At 37.4% G+C, this 22,712-nt stretch overlaps 2 protein-coding genes across 4 annotated transcripts in view; one reads left to right on the top strand and one right to left on the bottom strand.

The window, feature by feature from the left end:
• The window catches only part of LOC127501336 (collagen alpha-1(XXVIII) chain-like), a 39,921-nt gene extending 34,935 nt beyond the window's left edge, over positions 1-4,986 (bottom strand). Inside the window, exon 1 of the mRNA XM_051873280.1 lies at positions 4,971-4,986. Coding sequence (XP_051729240.1) covers positions 4,971-4,986 — 16 coding nt within the window. The remainder of the gene's footprint in view (positions 1-4,970) is intronic.
• A 430-nt stretch (positions 4,987-5,416) lies between these two features.
• LOC127501448 (collagen alpha-2(XI) chain-like) overlaps positions 5,417-22,712 on the top strand; it is a 36,369-nt gene continuing 19,073 nt past the window's right edge. Inside the window, exons 1-8 of one of the 3 annotated variants that reach the window (XM_051873416.1) lie at positions 5,417-5,821; positions 12,222-12,383; positions 13,137-13,347; positions 13,635-13,797; positions 15,194-15,316; positions 18,604-19,455; positions 20,789-20,917; positions 22,380-22,601. In XM_051873416.1, the coding sequence (XP_051729376.1) occupies positions 5,740-5,821; positions 12,222-12,383; positions 13,137-13,347; positions 13,635-13,797; positions 15,194-15,316; positions 18,604-19,455; positions 20,789-20,917; positions 22,380-22,601 (1,944 nt within the window). In that variant the 5' untranslated portion in view covers positions 5,417-5,739. Of the gene's footprint in view, positions 5,822-12,221; positions 12,384-13,136; positions 13,348-13,634; positions 13,798-15,193; positions 15,317-16,264; positions 16,382-18,603; positions 19,456-20,788; positions 20,918-22,379; positions 22,602-22,712 lie in introns of all 3 variants that reach the window. The other 2 variants (XM_051873417.1, XM_051873418.1) reach the window with 2 other exon arrangements.

Raw genomic sequence — 22,712 nt, 5'->3', positions numbered from 1 at the left:
CTTTTTATATTTTAGCTTGTTACTCGCCATGAAAATAGAGTGCAATAGTTCATTCATTTTCTCCATAGGGAAATAGATTTTTAACCATAACTTAAAAACCTATCGTAAACTACGAGGTTGTTAATTGGTGGTATTTGCTTCTGCTGAAGCCATCAGCTCACTTTATTTCAGCTTATTTAAAAAAAAAAATGTTTAAAAGAGGAATTCCTGGTGAAAAACTACATTACCCATGATGCTGTACAGAAAATTACACCAATCAGAGTCAAAAAAGCAAAATAGCTCTTTAGCTCCACCCACTCTCATGAAGCACTGTGAATGACACAATCGAGTCGATCTCTCAAAATACTTAAATATTTATATTTGTATGCATATTTTGCAATGAACTTAAATGTATTGTTTATATACATTTGTAAATTAGTAGTTTAATATTTCTCCATCATTTTTAATTCGATTATGCTGTTTGCAGTGCTTCATGGGATTGTAGTTCTTTCCCTCACTAAAGCCTTTAAGTACGCAATCTTGTACCTTGTCAGATTTTTGAAAACTGTTTTGATTAAAATCAAAGTTTATAATGTTCTGATTCACCTCGTAACTGGTTGGCTTGGTTAATGGAATATAATGCTTGAACAGAGACTTCCAAAATACCTATGGGAAAAATGAATGGAAAAAATACTTACGGAACTAGCACCACTGAAAGAGGGGGCAGACATTAATGCACAGCCGACATGCTGGCATGGCATTAGAACACCATCCAACAAACCAACTTAAGGGCAAGGCCCTTTTCCCATAAATTATTAGGTGACTCACTTTTGATTTTTACTTTTCTTGACATTTATAGTAAAATTACATGTATTGTCGTTTAAATATAATTTTTATCATACCCAATTAACCAATTAGCTGTTTTTCCTGGTAGAATTTGTTATTCAAATTATTGTTACATTAATTTTTTACATTAATTGTTTACTTTTTCTACAGTATGGAACTACATAGACAGTGGATGGTCCTCTTTTACTGCTTGTTTCAAATGAGATTTTGTAATGCAATTTGGGTATTTCTTTTAGGAAATCCTCTCTCTCTGTCCTCTCCATCACGTCCCCTCCCCTTGACTCATCAGTATGTCCCTAAATTTTCCACTTCAGTCAGTGGGTCATATGAATCGACCTCCTCCCTTCTGCTCATGACTCCCTTAATTCCACTCTTTCTTCTCTCTCTCTCTCTCTCTCTCTAGGGTAAATACTGTTTGATCCCTCTCTCTCTCCCTCCATCAATAGGCCTCATTCATTCCCTCTCTCCCGCTGCATGCCATAGGACCCCCTCACCATCCCTATTCATTCCAATGATTTTTTTTTTTCCCTCCGTGAAGTTTTCCGTGACTTCTCAAATAGTTTAACTACCTGTTCTCTCTCTTTTCACATCATCTTTTTCCATAGTCATTTTTAGTCTTTCTCTTCTCCATCTTTCTCCCACACTTGTTTGTTTCACCTGTTTGGAATAAATGTAGTTAGATCTATGACATTGGTCATTAAGCTATGATAAACATTAAACTATTAAACATTAATCTGTGCCAGCAAAAATTACCTTTTTATGAATGGCTTTCATAACAGCTATAAAAAATTCATGTGTGGGTTACTTATATTTGAGTGAAGTTTCAACTTTGTCCCAAAGATTAATAGACAAAAAAAGGAGAAAAAAAAAATAGACACATGTTGACAAAGTAAGAATTTAATGCTATTAAATCAATGTTTGTACCATAGTTCATATTATTTGGTCTTGGAAAAATGTAATGAAAATATGAGTTCATAATGAGATCTCTGACTTTTAGTTGCAGTATTTTTGGGAAGTATTTTGGGGTCTTTTTCTCAAGAAGAAAATCTGAGGTGAACAAAATGAGGTAAAGTCTCCTTTTGCAGTATTTTTTAGGAGAAACTATAGCATTTTTTGTTCTGAAAACTCCATTACATGAGCTGTCAATGTATGTTCTATTCCCTGTATACTTATATAAGTAGCCGTTTAATATTGTTTAATAGTCACCATTACTGAGACGGTTGAAAAAGTTGAAGAAAAATTGCTTAATGATGCATAATTGTGCTAAATGATCTGAGGCGCAGCCACATTTAGAAAGTCCGAAAAAATGAGTCAAACCGAAAGCTTATGTGAGTGTTCACATGTTCGCACATACTATAATAATCTGAGCAATAAACAAACAAACATTTATTTGTTGGTGCTTTAAACTCTTACTAGCATAGCTGATGGTTTGATAGCCATATGCAGCTCTCATATACAAGCTGACACAGCAACCATTTAGCTTGCAAACATTTGCTAACCTTCTAGCCGGCCTTTAGTCTCACCCTTCCCATTTCACAGGCTGGTCTGGGCGTACATGAGGCCGGTATCCAAAATCACTGATCCATTCTCTTTAGCTTTCTCATTTTGTGCTCATATATCTGAGTCTCTACTTACTGGGAGCTCTGTGTAGCGTAATACAGAGGTACATACATAGCCAATTATTTTCAATGCTCCTGCTGTAACCCTGTACCAACCCAGTCCATTTCCTCGCAAACACACACACACAAAACATACACATGCCAATCTATTTCCTTCTCCCCCCTTCTCCGATCTATTTTGGTGTGTTGTAGTGGGCAAGGGTGTGTGTGCGTGGTTTGCAGCCCTGCCCAGTAAAATACAGACTTTTTAAGGAAGTCTGCAATATAATCTGGTCGCTTTATTGTAATTACAAGGTCCCCATTTTGGAAATAACCAGGCTGTCCGCAAGCACTTGCCGTGTCTGTCTCCAAGGAAAACTTGAGCTTTGCTTTCGTGTGCCCCCCACTGAATTGGTTAGTGCCCGGCACGTAGCCCTATCAGTAGATAATTCATTTTCTCTCACACGCGGCGAATTTAATTTGCTCGCTCAGATGTTGTCATAAAATCTGTTAGCATGGGTGGCCAACCAAAACCTACACAACCGCATGGCTAGTGGCCTATCGTCAAACCCTGGAATTACTGTGGACAAATTAGTAGGCTGTATTAATCTGAACAGCTGAATTCACTCAAGGTGGGGAAACATCTGTCTTGAGGATTTCTGTCAAAGTCTGAGTGGGTTTTACCTTTTTCTTTCTAATAAAAGGTTTTAGTGCTTTTGCCTTGTACATGGTTTGTACACATGCCAAGACATTATGTCAGTCGCCTATTTATGTGAATGTTCTCAAGGTACTTTGCAGTGTTTGAGTCAAAGTTGCGCTTCAGTTTTTCTGGATGTAAACTAGTCTCAGGCCATTTCAACCCCAGGTGTATTTTTATATCTTCTCAAGGTCCATGTTCACCTGTACGTCAACTTCTCAATGTTCACATGCTCAACCATATATTCAGACAGACCAAGTGGATGCTGTTTTAATACATTTAGCTGTTTTAATTGCATTTAGTTGGAGATTATCATTTTTTTATATAATGTGGTTCATGATTAAACTGTAATTATGAACAACAAACTGCTCATTTTTATCCTCCCTAGCAGTTAGGTTTAGCATGAGTGCTAATTTAAAAAAAAAGAAAGCAATCATTTAGAAGATTAATCTGCATACCCACACAACCCTTTATAAAAGTGCTCTGATTTGCTATATATTATCTTTAGCAGTGGTATAATACACCTGATTCCCACTTTCCACCCACATCCTCATTTTCCATGATCTTTTCTCACATTTTTAAAAATACCTTTATTCTTTCTCACATTCTCCTCTGGCCTCTCTGTGTCAATGGGAACACCACAGATTTAAAGCGTATGATTATACTGTTTTATTATAGAAACTCTAGAGTGAACCAGCCAGAGGCCTTACAAAAACACATGCCATGATTGTTTATGGATTGTCTCACTTAGACCATAATGGGCCACGGGACATAAGAAGCACTGATTTGAATCACTTTTTTACTGTAAATTAGAATATCCCTACAAGGAAAAAGCTCTCGTCAGCTCCTAATAGTCTTACTATGAGTTTTAATATTCATAAAAGTACAAAGTGCAGGCCATATTGTGATTAGTGGCTGCTGACAGTATGGCATTTTATTACCAGTCAATGGCAACCATTCAAAAAATGTTTGAATTTTATGCACTTGTCTTGTAGACCTTTTTTTTTTTTTTTATCCGTTTGAGGAACCTCGGACTCGTATATAAGGGTTGTTTCTTCAAAAGCAAGTGGCTTATAAAGATCCTTGGACAGAGCACAGGCGTAACCTAAATAAATGACTGGGTTTCCTTTTTTTATCCCTACTTTGAAGAACTGACGTTTACTGCATCTATAGGAGGCAGTGAGAGAGAAAACGAAGGAGAGACATCAAAATGAACTAGTTTCTTTGGTGTATCGGAGATCAAATAGCAAAATGAGAGAGAGCACATGATTACACTCATTGCATTCTGACTCATGTCACTAAAGTATAATCTAAGGGTTAGACTATAGGCCTACTTTTATGAACTACTTAAAGCAAAAGCAAATAGCCTATAGGCTACTGTAGCTATAAATTATTTTAAATTGAACCACGTTTGATACTGAGGCTGTGAAAAAATGGAATGAATTTGAATAAAACAACTTTTATAAGTAAGATTACCAGTGAGACTGCACTAAAAAAACTGCTTTCACTTGGTTACAAATTAAGCTGCTCGAGCGCTTCCTTTAGGATCAGAATGGGAAGGCACATCGGCAAAACATAACGTAACATACTGTCATATCACTTCATTATAGATTTTTACATCATATAGGCCTATGTATTACACAAAAAACTGTGTTTTGTTCTAATGTCTTTGACACAAATGTCGTTGCGCGAGACGAACCAATTTGCGCGCCAAAAATTACTGACAGAAAAAGTAAACGGACTGAAAGTCATTCATAATTTGCATACAATAAACATTTCTTCAATAATTGTCTATGGCTAACTGAAATGAAGTTTTGCTGACAGAGCTAAACGTTCATTTCGTTTCGTACCTGCTGGCGTGGTCATTTTGACTAACCGATTTGGACCGAGCTATGAAAAAGGCAGGAAAGATGGTGTATGACGTCACGAGCGGATAAGGATCTGATTGGCTGCCGAAATTCTTCATGCCTACGGACCCATCGGTCCTACATGGTTCAGCTGTCTAACAGAAATAAATAGAGAAAAATAAACTGACTGATCTACATGCCAATCGTTGGCACGCCAACATAAAACAGCTCATTTGAAGAATGCAGATATTTTGGGCTATATAGATCCTTGATGATTTCTTGAAATGCACGTCTGTCGACACGTAACGAACGTGTAGAAAGCCGCAGAAGTCCGTATGCATGAATTTCCCTCCCTCTTTTTTTACTCTCTACCCTCTCATTCACTCTCTCTCTCTCCACACACACACACACACACACACGCTCCCTCGCATTTCGTGGGAGAAAGTAAGAAGAGGGAGAGAGAAAGAGAGAGATTGAGAGAGAGTGATTTGAAGTCTCTCTCTGCTCTCTCCGCTTTTCTGTTCACTCAGACTCAATGGGGCTCTAGCATTAGGGGTTTCAAGCTGTAAAACTGCATATTTATTACCCGTTCCCTTCTTTCTATTTAAGTTTTGTACATAGCCTAACACAGATAACTTATTGAAGAATAAGGTGGGTGTGCGTCTCTTAAGGCGCACCAAGTTCCTTAAAGGCTCGAAAAAGAACGAAAAAGCTAATTTTGAAATTATCCTGCCTTGTAGTCCAACCAAACCGGTCAAAAAACTTGGGAACTATGGATATTCGGAAGAAGCGGAGGCCGTGGTGCATGGAGACCTCGTTCGTGCTCCTCCTGTGCCTTTCTCTGGCACAAGCAGGTGAGCTTTTTGCTTTTTTGGGGTGTTTGTGGGATTTGACATTATTTATGCACAGGTCATTATACCTCAATGCAACAGTTGGTGTTGATGCGCTTTTACGCACTCGATAGGCTAAACGGTGAGATTACAGGTGACTAGCTGCTGTGTATTTGTGTTTTCAAAAAGATGCATAAATAAGTTTTATTGATTTCACTTCTCAGTTATGTTGTAGGTTACTCTTAATTTTGTTGATAGCCTATATGCTTGTGGATGTTGTTAAATTTTAGTGAGCTCACATTGGCTATATTGGTTCGTCAGTTAACATCATTCGTTTATCTTGTCAGAATTTGTCAAGAGCTGAAATATACACAACTATAGGCCCTTTAGTTGAGCTCCAGGCCTCGTTGGCACACATTTAGTGTGGCATCCCCGGCGGGGGCATAGGATAGGACGGTGCTTTCACTGACAGGGTTCACATCCTTCATTTCAGCGAGCAGCACCTTGAGGTGTCGTTTGTTGTTGTTAGCGCAAACAATGAATAGCCTAATCGTAGCTAGCCTACCCGTATGTCAAAGGATATAGTTTACATTTTTATTTACAGTTTTATTTTTTTATTTGTTTTATTTTTAAACATATTAGGCTTATTAGTTTTATTAATTACGTTCTCTGGGATGCTTCTCGGCATTCAGAATATTTCTGAATGTAGTCTATCATATTTCTGAATAATGACCGTTGCTCCTACAGCAACACTTTATAAATGACCACTAATCCGGTGGTCGTATGGCATATTCTGTCTCTTCGGGATATTTCAATTTAATTTATTATCCTCTTCAAGTTGTTTCAAGACCTTTGCGACGGTGTCCTAATCACCCTGTCGAGTTTGTTTGGCATTTTTCCTTATATGTAGGCTACTAGACTATTTGACACCTGTTCCGCACTGTGTAAAGTTAGTTTTATTAATAAGATTGTCGCAGTCTTTCTTCATAAATCTTATGAACATTATAGTTTTTTTATTATTATAAAAAGATCCCCCTTTTTATTCCCCCAGTTATTTATTTCATTTACAACACCCGACAAGACGTACTGCACATTAATAGTTCATTTTTTACAAAATCGTTAGCTGGAAACAATAATGAAAAACTGCGATTCTAGTGTCCACCACTACTAGGTGAGTGGCGCTCGAGATTCGGCTGTTTTTCCAAAGACGTTATTTGTACAGTAAGTAGCAGTAGACATAAACCGATATAATGTATTTTCATATATGAAATTAGTACAGATTTGATTCAGTTTTAATATGCGTATAGTTGACTGAAGAAAAAAAAAAAAAAAAGTTAAAAACAAAACATTAGATGATGGCGCGCACCTAATGTCCCTCAGGCATGTTTGTAATTCCAGATTGCTGATTTGATCGCGCTTTTTTCTTCCCTTGAGTATTTGGAGGAAGTCTGAATATTTGTACCTCGTATGAGTAGGTTATTATTCTGCCCTGTGGTGGAGAGATGGAGTGAATGAGTTAGTGTCTCCATGTGTGAGCTCAGTGATATTTGTGTAAACGTACACGTCTGTTACACCTGAAGAATTTTCCACAGTATGCCAGTTTTAGGCCAGTGAAAGTTGCACTGTGAATATTCCTCATCCTGCTGTCTCTAGTTGATAAATCATCTATGCTTTTTTAAATTACCAGTAAGAAACCAGGTTATGTTGCTTAAAATGGTGAGCCCCAAAATATTATGGAAACCAAAGCCACTATTAAGGATTTACTTTTTAAGTCCAAGTCCATTTATTTCTGCTAGTGTCCTCGAGCGCTCAACATTGTTCCATATTGTTGAATTTGGGACAGCAGACAGACTTTTGTTTTGAGAGTGTAGTGATTTTTAGGTGGGGAATATTTATTTAACGTGGATGTTCCTTCAACCTCATTTCAAAGGCAGCACTCTCAAAGAACAGTCTGTCTCATTTCTGTTAACCAAAACACCTCAACCAAATGCAGTGCTGGGGACTGAATGGAACCACTGTGTGTAAGGGAAATGCCCGGAATATTCGTATATTCGTAGCACGTGAGAAAAGACTGTCTTCATGGGTGTGTCCGTCATTCCTGACAATTTCGTGAAATGAAAGCAGCATATCATTGTGTGTTACTTTCATTCCTAATCTTCCCCTCACTAACTTGAAATAAATTTGGAATATGAAGGCCAAAGTTTAATGGGTACTCTTCAGATCTCTTATTAGATTTGTTGAATTTGCGATTTATGGATGGAAACGGCACAATAGGGTCACTATTACTATTGTGAATACTTGGTAGGCCTATTAAACTTGATTGTATTGTTTGTACATGAATGATAACTCAACTCAAATTAATTGTTGTGGCGAGCTGTGCTATTAGTTTTCTAGGCGATCAGACTTAGTGCACAATTATTTCTTTATTATTCTTCACACATTTCTGAAAACAAAACTAACTCCAGTCATCCAACAGCAGGGTTTTCATCTGTAGGAACCTTTCCACACTTTAACCACAACAGGGCCTCCAGAAGCCTCACACTTCCACAAATGGCTCTGTTGACAACAATAGAGTTCCTTTGGTTGAAGAAGCACAGCTTTGTGGTATGTTTCAGAGAGATAGGTAGTCATCACATCCTCAAGGTTCAGTCCACACAATCTTTTTTGGAAATAGATGTTTTTTGGCTCATAGAAGGTCATAGAAAGTTGGCATATAATAATTTGAGCCATTAATACCTTATATAGATCACTGGATCTCCTTTCCAGGCATGTTTCATTGTATTATGCAGATGTTCTGGAAAAATGGAAACATCCAATGAAAATTACTTTACCGGGATTGTTGCAGAAGGTTTTATATCTCACAAAAGTTCTGTATTTCAAGGTTAGTTTAAAATAAGTTTTATTTTAGAATGGGCCCAACACATGCTCAAGCTTCTTAGCACCACATCTAAAAGATTCACTGAGCACATAATAAGCACCCTCATCTCATCCTTTATTCTGGCTTAGTACATTTTTTGTACATGTCTCATGATTGTAGCTCTGGATATACGGTTGCATCTTTATAGTTTGAAGTTGATGAAAGTTGTCTGTTTTCACACTTCTGTGCTTAAGATAAGATAAAGGTGATCAAACTGTCAATAACCAAATGTAAGAAATTATGATTCAAAATGTTTGCAAAACATTGCTAACCATATTGTCTCAGTTTGAGTAATTCTCAGGATATTTCCGGTAAAGTATATTAATTTTTGTCTGGGTAATATATGCTTTGGTTTACAGTGAAAGGTGTATACAGTAGCTGTGGGAAGTCTGTATAAACACTCAATCTTTTTTAGTTTACATGATGTTTAATATAGTGGCCATGTGGTCAGTTTATCCATCCTGGCAGTGCCAAGCAGAGGCACTCTGTGCACCCACACTGACTCATACTGAACCACACTGACCCAGACTTATAATGTATAATCAATTTATGGCCTTTGTTTAAGGAAGTTTATGTTCTAATGCAGTTTTTAGCCGACTTCCAAGGAGCCCTCCATCTCTAGGGCATGAGAATATCATTTATCAAACAAAATAGCAAAGAATCTTTTGAAAATATGGCTACATGCATTTTTGTTTTTTAAGTTGAATTGGTTTCTGCACTACAATTGAATAGACAGCACAAATGAACTGGCCTATTGCTTAGAGGTACTTGTTCTCTAATTGTCTTAAAAATCTCATATGGTTTATTTAATGAAAGCACTAAATTATCAGTTCCTGAAAAGAAAAGCATCCGTAGTCAGGCTAATGCACTTGTGCCAGGCTTTTTTTTAACCTTTCATCATGATCAACCACACTAACACACTTGGCAATCTGCGAACATTAAATGCTCGTTTGATATATATGTCTCTGTAACCCCATATTATGCCAGGAGTTGGTATGATGGCATAGCTGTCTGTGTATTATAAATAAATCATAAATATAGAGAGCCATGATTTAAATTATAACCTCCAGACAGGCCTGTACATGCACGCCTAACTATTGCGGTTGGCGGGAATAGAGAACGAGACAGGAGAGACAGATCCCGACAGTGTGATGGAATTATCTTCATGTCTTTTGCATCTTTTTGAAGTTGAATCTGTTTGCGGTTTGTTGTCACAGTTGTTTAATACATTCAGAAATGTCTTCTCCTTGAACATTTCAGAAATGTTGAACCTTTTCTCCATTTTCATCCTACACCTCTTTCTCTGCTGCTTCATCACACTCAAAACAAGGGCATCTTTGTGAGACAGTAAAGGTGAGAGTTGAAAGATCAAGGTGTCAGGTGGTATGGCTTGCTGGTATTTAGCACAGTTGTTTTAAGCTCACAAGAAGGACAGCCAGAAGACAGTAGAGGGTCAGAAAGAGAAGATGGAGGATCCGATTCTTGGGTCTTCTGGAATGTTCTCATCACATGTTCATGACAGAGTTCTGATGGAAGTTTGTTTAGAAATGTTTGGGGTCACCTTGACTGGCAATGACTTACTGTTTGGAATGTTTGTACTAGGTCTTGTTCATTGAAAGCTATTGTCTGCTTGTGTTTGCAGTGTGTGTGAGCATACACTGTTTGTTTGTGTGAATGCTTTGTGAGAGAACGCATCCAGTGACTCTTGGTTTCAGACATTCAAGGACATGTCTACAATGTAGAACATACTTCTGGCCAAGCTCTTTGCTGTGTGTACTTATATCTCTATTCAGTGCTGGGATTTGGTAGATACAATAAAAGAAATAATGTATTTTGTAATAAATGCATGGCTTAGTAGTGGTAATAGACCAATTAAGGTTGATTAATCAGCTGATATATGGCTGTTTTGAGATGATTTGGCCGCTCATTCCACATAGTGTCAGTTCAAAAAATCTATGACAGCTTTATCAATAGAGAGTGCACATTTTTCTTTTTATTAACTTTGAGGAAAGTGTGTGTAAGATAAATACCCATTCTGTTAAATTTAACTTACACTAATACAAAATAATGGTTCTTTATTGGCAACAATGGTTCCAAAAAGAACCCTTAACTTCTATGGAACCTTTCCATTCCACAAAAGTTTCTTTATAGTTGAAAAATGTTCAAAAATGGTTCTTTATTGGCATCAATGGTTCCATAAAGAACCTTTAACTACGGAACCTTTACATAGAACAAACGTTTCTTTATAGTTCACTGAAAAGTTCTTTGGGGAACCAAAAATGGTTCTTCTGTGACATTGCTTTGAAAGAACCCTTATGGAACCTTTATTTTTTAATAGTGTAATATGTAATTGTTCTTATATTTTTTTATCAATGTATATCCAAATTATTATTTTGGACATAATTAAATGATACATAACATTTTTATTCTCTTTTATGTCTATGTATTTATGCTTGACCTTATTCCTAATCTTGCTCTGTTTGGGAAATGCTTTTTGGGCTTCTCCCTCCTTATTTCATCTGATTTAGCCAAGAAGGCCCAGTGGACGTATAGGTTTAGCTCTCAAACAGTGGCATACATTGTGTATGTTGTCTCTTCTGGAAACCGATACAGTGACCAGAGACTTTCTCTTTCTTGTTCATCTCTTTCTCCCAGCATTTTAATAGGTTGACCTTTTGAGAATCAAGGAAGCATTGCATTTTAGGTAGAAGTCCCATTTTAGGGTATCCCTGCACTCTTGAACCTCTTTCATGCTGTACTTTTCATGCACTACTTTTCTCTAGTCTATTCCCCTTTTAGAGCATCTGTCTTTGTATGGCTAACTGTATACACACATTCTAATTAGTTTACATAAGTAGAATTCCTTTTTTTCAGTCTATAATATGAATATGCTAGTTGCTAAATACAAAATGACTTAACTACACATTGTGGTAACTACACAGACCATATTTTGGTCAGTGTGGTTATAGAGACCAAAAATACTGGCAGAGCCTCAGAGGAAAGTACCAGCACTAAAATGGAAAGGAAATAAAGGATTTGTCAAGAGCTAGAAAGAGTTTATAGAGACAGAGCCAAACATGCTTAACCTCAAATACATATTGCAAATACATTAAGCCTTGTTAGAGAGTTTAACATAGTTTTAGACAGTTAATAATGTAGGACACATTGTGGGTTGAGCAGATGGCATCAGGATTCACATGAATCCCATAAAGAGCAACAGAGCTGCCAAGAGCAATAGGAAGATGGAAACAGACATAAAATTTTAAAACCTGTCTGTGTGGGGCCTTTTGAAGGATTCAACATCTGTTTTGAACACCACTTTCCAAATACGTTATATGGGCAATATTCTGAGCCGTGTAAAAAGGTGTTTGCAGCAATAGGCGCATTTTTTAACTTGTCTAAAAATAAGGTAGTATTATTTTGCAAAGTTCAGACTAAAATAATGTATGCTGTTGGTATTCTCTTTAAATCTAGAATCTAAAAAACGAAATTCTTTCACTCCTGCAGATCCAGTAGATGTTTTGCGGGTGCTGCAGTTGCCTTCCCTCCCTGAAGGTGTGCAGAAGGTTCCTGGTTTCTGTACCTCCCGCCGGGCCGGCACTCCTGATAACGCCTACCGCATCAATAAGAAAGCCCAGATCTCTGCCCCCACCAAACAACTATTCTCAGGTACGTTCCTTTAATATCTGATAGTTTTAATAACATTTAATCATGTAAACCAAAACTGAAGACATTCTATTGGGTTCATATACACACAATTGTGTAACATAATGTTTTGTCTATACAAACTACAGGATCTTACAGTGATATGTATCTGAAAGTGGTATTTCTGTATGTGTCTGGAATATGAAGGAAATTAAAGACAAGACTATGATTTGAGGCTTGGCAAGTTAGAAAAGTGATGAGACGTGTAAAAACTAAAGACTTCATACTTTTTTAGACGTTTGTGTGTATATATATATATATATATATATATATAATTAGGAATTTTACATTTTGATTAATTGGAAAGAATATTATATTTATGTATTATATATTATGTGGGATTAATTATTTATCAGCTGGGTATTTGGGTTGTAATTCATTATTTTTTTACTGTTTTGTGACAGATTTATTCTCAGACTGGTTTCAAGAGTTTTTATTTGGATGTTGTTTTGTTATGCTTAGAAAGATTATTGGGTCTGGGTGAAAATCATTTGGGTCGCTAACATGCAATTACTCCTTTAAAACAGGATGAGAGCTTTTCAGTAGCTAATGAGATGGTTGCAAAGTTAACACTAAATCTGAATGTTAGTGTCAATGAAATGAGTACAATTTATGCAAGTTGAGTCTTGAATCATAGGTTTCCCTCAGACTGCAAATGTGTCTGTGCTTGAAATAAGCTGCTTTATTGTCTCAAATCTTCGTGAACCTTTCCTGTAGGACGTTTCCCGGAGAACTTCTCCATTATGACTCTGGTAAAGGCCAAGGCTGGTCTTCAGGCCTTCCTGCTGTCCATCTACAATGAGCAGGGTGTACAGCAGCTCGGTCTGGAGTTGGGGCGCTCACCCATCTTCCTGTATGAGGACCAGAATCGCAAACCCGCCCCAGAGGACTACCCACTGTTCAAAGGGGTCAACCTGGCTGACGGCAAGTCAGTAACCAACCCCTGCTGAGCCCTCTCAGCCCATCTGTGTCTATAACAGTTTCAGAGATGTTACAGTTATTTGTGTTACTGTTAGTTTTCAAGCAGTGTGATGTGTAAACTGTTGGTTGATTAGTAAATATCACTTTTTAGACTAATAAAATTTGTATGCAGGCACAAAGGTTTCTTACATTTTTGCCCTTGGCAAACTCACAAACTATATACAGGAACTCCTTTGTGACTGTCTGCCCGATTCATGCTCATTAAAACCTTCAATATCTCATCTCATCCTATAGGTGGCACCGCATAGCCATTTCTGTGCAGAAGAAGAACATCACTCTGATCCTTGACTGCAAGAATCGTATAACCAAAACTCTGCCACGTAGCAACAACCCAGTCTTGGACACCAAGGGCATCACAGTATTTGGAGCCCGTCTCCTGGATGAGGAGGTCTTCCAGGTCTGGTACACCTTTGCAATGAGTTTTCAAGGAATTCTGTGATACACACTTTGTGATTGATAGATGACAATTAAGATGCATTTTTGGAGTTATTTTAACACACAAAATTAAAGGGTTAGTTCACTCAAAAATGAAAATAATGTCATTAATTACTCACCCTCATGTCGTTCCACACCCGTAAGACCTTTGTTCATTTTCGGAACACAAATTAAGATATTTTTCATAAAATCCGAGTTTTTTTTATCCCCCATAGACAGCAATTTAACCACCACTTTCAAGGTCCAGAAAGGTAGTAAAGACATCGTTAAAATAGTCAATGTGAGTACAGTGGTTCAACCTTAATATTTTTTGTGCGCAAAAACAAAACAAAAATAACAACTTTATTCAACAATATCTTCTCTTTTGTGTCATTCTCCTACATTGTTTACACTCAGCAGGTTCTACGTCAGAACGCGGGCTCAGTATATGTTTTGCACGCAAAAAGCATTCTCGCCGTTTCATAACATTAAGGTTGAACCATTGCAGTCACGTCGACTATTTTAACAATTTCTTTAGTACCTTTCTACACCTTGAAAGTGGTGGTTTTATGGGTGTGGAACCACATGAGGGTGATTAGTTAATGACAGAATTTTTTGGGGTGAACTAACCCTTTAACTACAATTTACTATTTTAATGCACATCCCTGGGGCCAGTTACATAAACATAACCACTATGTTAAGACTGTCTCTTTAACAATTAGCAATTAGTTAGGGCTAATCAGTCTTACTTTTCGAATTCAAATGAGAAAATCTACTTTTTGATGTTACTGACTTAAAAAAGTTATGACCTTAAAGAAAAAAATTAGATGACCAACTTGTAATACTGTACTAGTTTAAGCAGTTCCTCTCTTTTTTCTTTATTTTTATCTAAAATATGTCACATTATGGATGTTAAATGGGTTGCAAATGTCATTTTATGTTGACTTCAATCTTATATGACATAATCAGTGACTCACATGTGAAACGGTTCTGACATTTCCAAAACACATTTGAAGTGGTCACAACATACTGGTGCAGCCAACCAATCAGAGCACATTGCGCTTTTCAGAAGGAGGGGCTTCATAGAGACCGGAACTAAACAGAGCGTTACTGACAGACTGGGAAGAGAGGTGCTGCAAAAATGTAACATATGTAAAAAATTGAACATTCAAGCATGAAAATCTATTCCAGTAGGGCCCAAAAACAAAATCAAGACTTTGAAAAAGAGCATAATCGGTCTCCTTTAATATCATACCTTTCATTTCACAATAAATGAATCTTGCACATACTAAATGCTGTATTATCCTAGTTGGCCTGATTTTGACCTCAGGTTCCAGGCCACAGACTGACATCCCTGCTTTTTCTTTGCTTCTCTCCAGGGTGAGATCCAGCAACTGCTGATCGCATCCAACCCTCAGGCCGCCTTTGACTTCTGCGAGCACTACAGCCCTGACTGTGACTCCCCTCTGCCCAAAGTCCAGTCCCAGGACCCAAACACCTACGTGAGTACCACAGCACATTTTTAAAATGGGGAAAAGCGTCCTGATGTGAGATATATAGATGGAGTTTCACTAGTAGCAAGTGTTTGATGGTTAGTTTACAGTATGTTAATGCAACTCTTCTCAGTGCTTAAGTCACCAAATGTATGCTAAATGTTTTTGCTTTTTCAAAAAAGTGACCAAATATTTGCTGTAGAATCTGTCTTGATCAAGTCATTAGTCAAAAGCTGCACCTGTATTTGACTTGGATTGGACTTGCGCTAAATGCTTGGGTAAATATGGGCCAAAAATGATATTGTAAATGTTACTCACAAAATCTCACATCAGAATGCCAGCTAATTATTCATGTTCTGCACACAAATCTAGAATGTTTATGTTTCAAAGCACATTAGTATTATATTTCACCTATTTAGCGCCCCTGATTTAAGTCAGATATCCACATCACTGCCCTACAATACATTTTCATACATCCACAGCTCTTCCACGTCATCAAAGGTGCTCTATTCTAACGCAGTCTCGGTTTCTCATCAGTGCATCTGTTTTATAACAACCATTTCACTCTAAATGCTAAAACTGCATATAATAGCTTTATTTCTTCTTATAGTACACTGTTATGTTAGCTTTTCGGATGTTTTTTCGTTCATTGAAGTTCTCAATGTGTTTTGCAGTAATGCAGTAACATGTAAAAGTGTTACTAAAACCCATGAACAAATGATGAACAAACGATAAAACCATCATGCTTTCATCCTGCCTTTGCTAAGACCCTCATTTCTAGTTCCTACATCTTACTTTTCTTATCCATAATTTTTCTCTCCTCCATTTGTTTTCTCTGTCCAAAGTCTTCACTCTTGTCATTTGCTACATTCTCTTCCTGTCACTCACATGCCCTCTCTCTCCTTCCTTGCATTCCTCTGGCTTCACTCCTCCTCTCTCTCCCCCCATGTCTCTCAGTACTTTGATGAAGAGCGGGATGATTATGAATACCCCTATTATTATGAAGGAACTACGAGTGTCCCTCCCTCCCAATCCGTCCCTCCCTCCGTCCCAGCCGGGACCCTCACCGAACAGGTAAAGAGGGAGCGTGAAAATGGAGTGAATCAGAAAAGAGAGGAGGAGAAAGAAATGACATAAGTTATGAAGAAAAACTAGATTTGCATTTGTCTTAAAGATTCAGGTACACTGGAAAAAATAATATTTTTGTCTTGTTTTACGTTAAAAATATCTAAACAAAATAAATCTATTTGATAAGGTTTATATTTAAGACAGAGGGGTTAGAAAAATATACTTAAAATTGTTTAGATGTTTGTACATGATGATTAAGAAAACTGATTAGTAACATAACAAGAAAGAAAAGATGACTCAGAATTTAATATGCAAATACTTGTAAGAAAGAGCACCAATCAGAAGTCAGTATGCAAATTTCAATATCAGGGTTGTTGTTTACATCAGTGTCATTCAATAGCAAATATTTATCCTAAATTTCTGTAAAAGTATAAACTTTACAAAAACAAATAGGTGTGATGACACAGTTGAACACAGAAAGTGTAATGTTAAATGTACCCATCGCTTTCAATTGAAAAAATTCATCCTCTCCTTTCTGTTCACTCCTGTTTTTCGTCATGTGTGATGTCCCACCTCTTTCCATTCGCCACCTCGTTTCACCTCACCCATCACCTATAACACTATATTGATGTTGCTTGTGTCACCTATATGTTGTCCTTTGTCATATATTTGTACCTGTATAGTGTCAAAATATTTGTGTTGGTCAGTACATGATTGTGTGTATGTGGATTTTAAAGGGGCACTGGAGGCACAACACACACGCACACACGCACACACACACACACACACACACACGCACACACACACACACACACACACACACTATATCACACACAGATCATGGCCCCACTGTGTTAAACCAACAGCCATAGAGAAAGAGGTAGAAATTTAAGATTTACTACACAGAGAGGGAAGTGTTCATACATCCAAGTATATAGTATTTAGAATAAATGTTATATTTAGGAAATCTAGTGATTTTATATTTACATTTTTAAATTATATTTAAATTTATATTTACATTTTATTTACATTAGCTAGTTTAATTTTGTTTTACCTTACTTTTTTCAGTGATATTTTTTCCATGTTAATCATAGCTCAGGTACACGGAGGTTTTTAAGGAAAACTTTTTATTCTTCACAGTTGCATGGCATTACTCTTCCTAAAATCTTGTTATATTCTTACATGTATTTGCATGTTTTCACATTTCACCTGTCGTGTGAGTAACAAAACTTGTGAGTTCTCTTGTGTCTTGTGTCACGCTGATTTGTTATTATGTACAACGAACGTCTGTGTCTATGTGTTTATTCATATCCATCTCTTCACTTCTTAGGTTTACTTTCACTTTGGCCAACATTGTACTCTCACTTATTTGTAGTGCTGTTTTTCTTGCCCTGTGGACAGTCATGTCTGTATCTAGCGTGCTCACTGCAATGTTTAAATAGTTTGAAGTTTGTATTTCACTGCGAGTAAAGATAACTTCTAATAGCTCAGTATGTGTCAACGTGTAGATAAGTCTTCAAATAATATGCCTGTTTTCTCTGCAGTTTGTGCTTCTGCTTGTCATCTGATTCTGGGTAGTCTACACCATTCAGTCATTTCACGTTGATTAATGAAACTAATAATATTTGAATTAGTATTACAATGTTTATGTTATTTGTCTAAAACAGTTTTCTTTAATGATTCGATACATGCTGGCAACGGGATTATGAATGGTGTAATATGACTATCTCACTTCCTGTCCTTTAATTTTTCTCTTTCTGTGCAGTTGAGCAGCACAGTGTACCAGCCATGCATCAGTTTTATCAACAGATGCTATTTGAGCATACTTTCCCCCCAGTGCCTCACAGCGTTATATCCCCATGCGCACAACATGCTGCTTTTTTAATGTGGAGATTGGCATTATTGGAGAAAACAGTATCACATTATTTATCTTTCTTTAGGTACAATTGAAGCTCACTAAATCTAAACAGATTATATATCTATGAAGAATTAAATCTGACTAAAGATTATACTGTATCCAGTAATGCCATTGAAATCTCTGTCAGTCATTCAAGCGCCAGCGATCTTAAATTCATTGTGTTGTCTCTCTCTTTTTCTGTCCATCCCCACTACTTTCAATCCCACCCATCCCTGATGTCTTCCACTCTCTATCTCTTTCTCATTCACTCCCTTTTCATGAACGCTTACACTTTTTAATACAATAAATAAAAACGATATTTATCAAATAGGAGGGCAAGGCGAACAACGGCAAAGCCGATAAGCAAAAAAATGCCCCAGCCAAAGCCGCTGCTGGTGGAAAACCTGCTCCAGCTAAACCAGCTAAAGCCAAGCCAACTCCATCAGTCAAAACTTCAAAGACCAAACCTACTGCAGCGCAATTATTGATTTCAAAGATAAAACCTACTTTGGCTTCTAAACTAGCATCCAAACCAAAAGCAACGCCCGCCCCAAAGAATGACAACAAAAAGAAGGCTAATGACAATGGAAAGGCAGTTGAGGAGAAAAAAAATAATGGTCAGGCTAAAGTAAATGGTAATGGCAATGGCAAAAGCAACGGGAATGGGAAAGACGCTAATGGTAAGGCTAAGGCTGGCAGCAATGGTAAAGTCAATAACAATGGCAATGGGAAGACAACTGTGGAGAAAAAAGCAAACGGAGAAGCTAAAACTAATGATGCAAAAACAGTGAAGACTGAAAAGGCAGCAGTGAGCAAAGTAACAACGAAAACTGCAATGCAAACTGAGACGGGAAAAGCTAAACCACAACCAACCAAAGACAAGACAGACAAAACGAAAGCTAATGCAGCACCCGCAAAGTCTAAAGCGACCAAAACTGTGGTAGAGAAGGTTCAGACCAAAGTTGCTAAAACTGTAAAAGTAGCGGCCATCAGTCAAAAAACTGTTGTTTTCAAACCTACCCCTGCGCCTTTGCCTCTCCCTTCAAAACCTAAGGTCTTGGATGTCAATAACGTCAAATCAAAGTCCAAAAGTTTCCCACCCTTCGACAAGGCTGCTGTGAGTGGCACGATCGTCTCTTCTCCAGAAATACCCAAGAAGAAACCCACCAATGGTTATCAACAGGTACAAAATCAAGAGCCCGTGTTGGCCATCCAGAGCTGTATTTCCAACCTCATCATCTTGGTTCAGGACTGTATTCAAATCTCAAAGTAAAGGTTGATCTGGGATTTGTCTTATAACAGATACAACACATACTCTGAGGTGCTTTTTGAATAAGATCCTACATCGTACCTTTCAGGTTTTGCATACATTTTCAGGATTAATGTTAAAACAGAATCAAGGAGGCGCAAAAGACAAAATAAAGATTTGTAAAGGCCACTTTGATCTTCAATTCGATTTTTCCATTTTACTTTCCATCAGGTTTGGCATAAAAATTTAGAAAACAGTGTGTAAAACCATAAAGGTATCATGACATTTACCAGCTGTGAGGTTGGAGACATACAGACTCTCCTCCACCCTTTCATATATCAAATGATCGGAGTGATCATTAGAAGGATATGATAAGCGGTATAGACTGTGTCATCACCGCATGGCTATTTGTACAGTCTTTTGTTTCTCTTCCATTTTATTTCCTGTCACTCCAAATCTACCCTCTCTAACTGGTTAGTTTGTAGAAAGTAGTTTACCAGGTAATGCCGATTAAAGCATGTGATCAGTTGAGAAACATAGTCATAAGATCCCACAGTTTAATGAGTCATTGGTAGAGCTCAATGTTACACATGACACAACGAGTCTCTTTCTCCATCTCACTTTCTGATTTCAGCCTGTTTCTCTTTTATGTGTTGTTTATTAAATGCTGTCCTGTCAGTATTATGTGAATGAAATTTGAGAGAAGCAGTTTCACAGAAATATATATTCTACTTTAAATATTGACTCTGTGATGCTGCACTCAATTCTTTCCGTCTTTCTGTCCGATGGATTGTGGACAAATGTCCAAAAGTTGTTTATTAATTGTGTCTGTTGTGTTTCAATGGTTCAGTGACCATTGGCACCAACGTCAATACCTATAAAGTCAAGTTTTGACCCAACTTGACTTAATTTGTTCCTTGACATGGCAATGTGGCTTATTAAATCAAATCAGGTTAAAAGGAAAATCTGTCTGGGACAGCAAATCTTGGTAGTTTAAATATAAGTCTTTCACTATGTAAAGGTTTATTCCAAGATTTTTGATTCCAGCTGCAAAAGTTTCCTGTTCTGATTTTACTATGACACGAGAACAATGGCTTTTTGCCAGAAGACATGTCGTCTTATATCGGCAAAAGCACATTGATCTCTTCTTTCTGCATGTAACAAGTTCACCAGATCTGAGCTTGTTATAATACTAATCAATCTCTCCCCTTCAAATCTGCTTGCCTCCACCCCCAACCCCACCCACCTCTTGGCCTCCTCCAATCAGGACGTAGATCCTGCTTACTCAGAGGCTGACCACACCCCCACAGAGACCGATTATTATTACACAGTAGAAGAAGAGGCGTCCCCACAGCCAGAGAGTGATCTGACTGGATATGAAGAAACCATTAACCAGGTAACCCACACCCATAGATAGCTGAGAGACATGGAGCCGTCAACAATCTCTGTAAGAGTCTCTCAGTTACTTTAAATCATTACACTGGAGGTGAGACCAGCCTGTATTTATTTTACATTAACAATTAACCATTCTGCAGCCACGTGTGCCATGATAAGTGCTGTACTTAATGCATAGCATCCATTTTATCAGATATTCTTTTGTGATTCTTATTTCACTTGCCTTAAGATTTTATCCTTGTTCTTATATCAAAACCGGATGTGACACTGTCTTGACATAAGAATGAAAATCTTGAGAGATCTCAAAAGAAATGGTGCAAATATGGAATGAATACTATGCATTCGTTGCTGGACAGCTTCTTTTAAGAGTGAGATATTTTTGGAAGTCAGACACTATCTGTAAGGTCAGAGAAACTGATAAACTTCATAAACAGCCATTTTACTGTGAGCGAACAATGAGTTAGGTGGGTTAGTTATGGGTAGACCTAAATCATTTTTCGTCTAGAGTGGAACTTTTTGGTCAGGTTTGTATTTAAGATTAAACAATATGTTTAGTAATAGTTTGGAAATGGACAATCTACATGGCCAGTAAGTTAAATGAAATAGTCAACAATATAATGGTAAGAAACTAGTAGTAAGTAGTGCTTTAGTTTTTGCCTCAAAGTAAGTGTGTTGCCATAGACTTGAGTGATCCTGTGATCTCGTAAATCAACAATATTGGACAATACACCCCAAAAAAGACTTTAATTTCATCTTGAGGCACAACGCTCATAATTATGGTCACACATTTTGCTTAGTCAATGTCATGATGATGGAGAGGAAATGGACAAGTGCTTTCATGAGGCCCATTCACATCAAGAACGATAACTAACAAAGTTTTAATAATCATTCTAATTCTTTAAGAATAGGGAAGTCCACACCACAGCTATAAGTATAACACAGAGAAATGATATAATTGAAATTACTTTTAGAATTATTTTTTTTTTCCAGTTGATGAATGATAAAAACATTGTCAGTCAACAACATAGCCAATCAAATTTAAAGTGGCAGTGCGTGATTTTAATAAAAGGAATATTATCTTTGGTTGGTGTGGATGCTAATATAGTTATTACTATGGTTATCTTTATAGTTATTGTTCTTGGTGTGAACGGGCCTTTGGACTGAACAATAAAGCGGTAAAAGAGACTAATTCTTTGTAAAATTAGACATGAAGAAGTTTTGTGTGAGATCAGTCTGTGTGCTATGTGTGTGTGTGTAAACCTGTGCCCATATCTGTGTGTTCCTCTCTCATGATTTTTACAACAGGTAAGAACTATTTTTCTGATTATTCTGTCTCTTTGCTCTCTCATTTCCATTTTTCCTTTCTATATCCTCTATCCATTTCTGCCCATCACACCATATAATCTTCCATCCTCCAAACCATCCACTCCACCCCTACCACTGCTCCCAATGGTACGGCCCAGGTTGACGAGACTGTCGGTGTCGAGGAATTAGATACGACCAAGACAGGTGGTGAAGGGGTGTCTCAATTGCCAGACGAGCCCTTCACTGAGGAGTATATAACAAGCGACTTTGGAATGAAGGAGTATGACTATTCCTACAAGGACTACAATGAGCCCATCTCCGAAACCAAGACGGAAGATACCCTAGGCCCTGCCCTGTCCGCTGTGACAGATGAGGGAGGTGTAAGTTACTTTGTGCTTTCCAGCAAATTCCCTTTATAGCTTTGATAAAAGCTTAAATTGAATTTGCTATGGCTTTAAGTCTTGCAGAGGCATCAAGCAGACATTTGTTAA

This window comes from Ctenopharyngodon idella, chromosome 19 (assembly GCF_019924925.1).
Source record: "Ctenopharyngodon idella isolate HZGC_01 chromosome 19, HZGC01, whole genome shotgun sequence".
In the NCBI taxonomy this organism is placed as follows: domain Eukaryota; kingdom Metazoa; phylum Chordata; class Actinopteri; order Cypriniformes; family Xenocyprididae; genus Ctenopharyngodon; species Ctenopharyngodon idella.
Note: the sequence above shows the minus strand (reverse complement) of the source record. Positions and strands in the feature narration are given on the sequence as shown.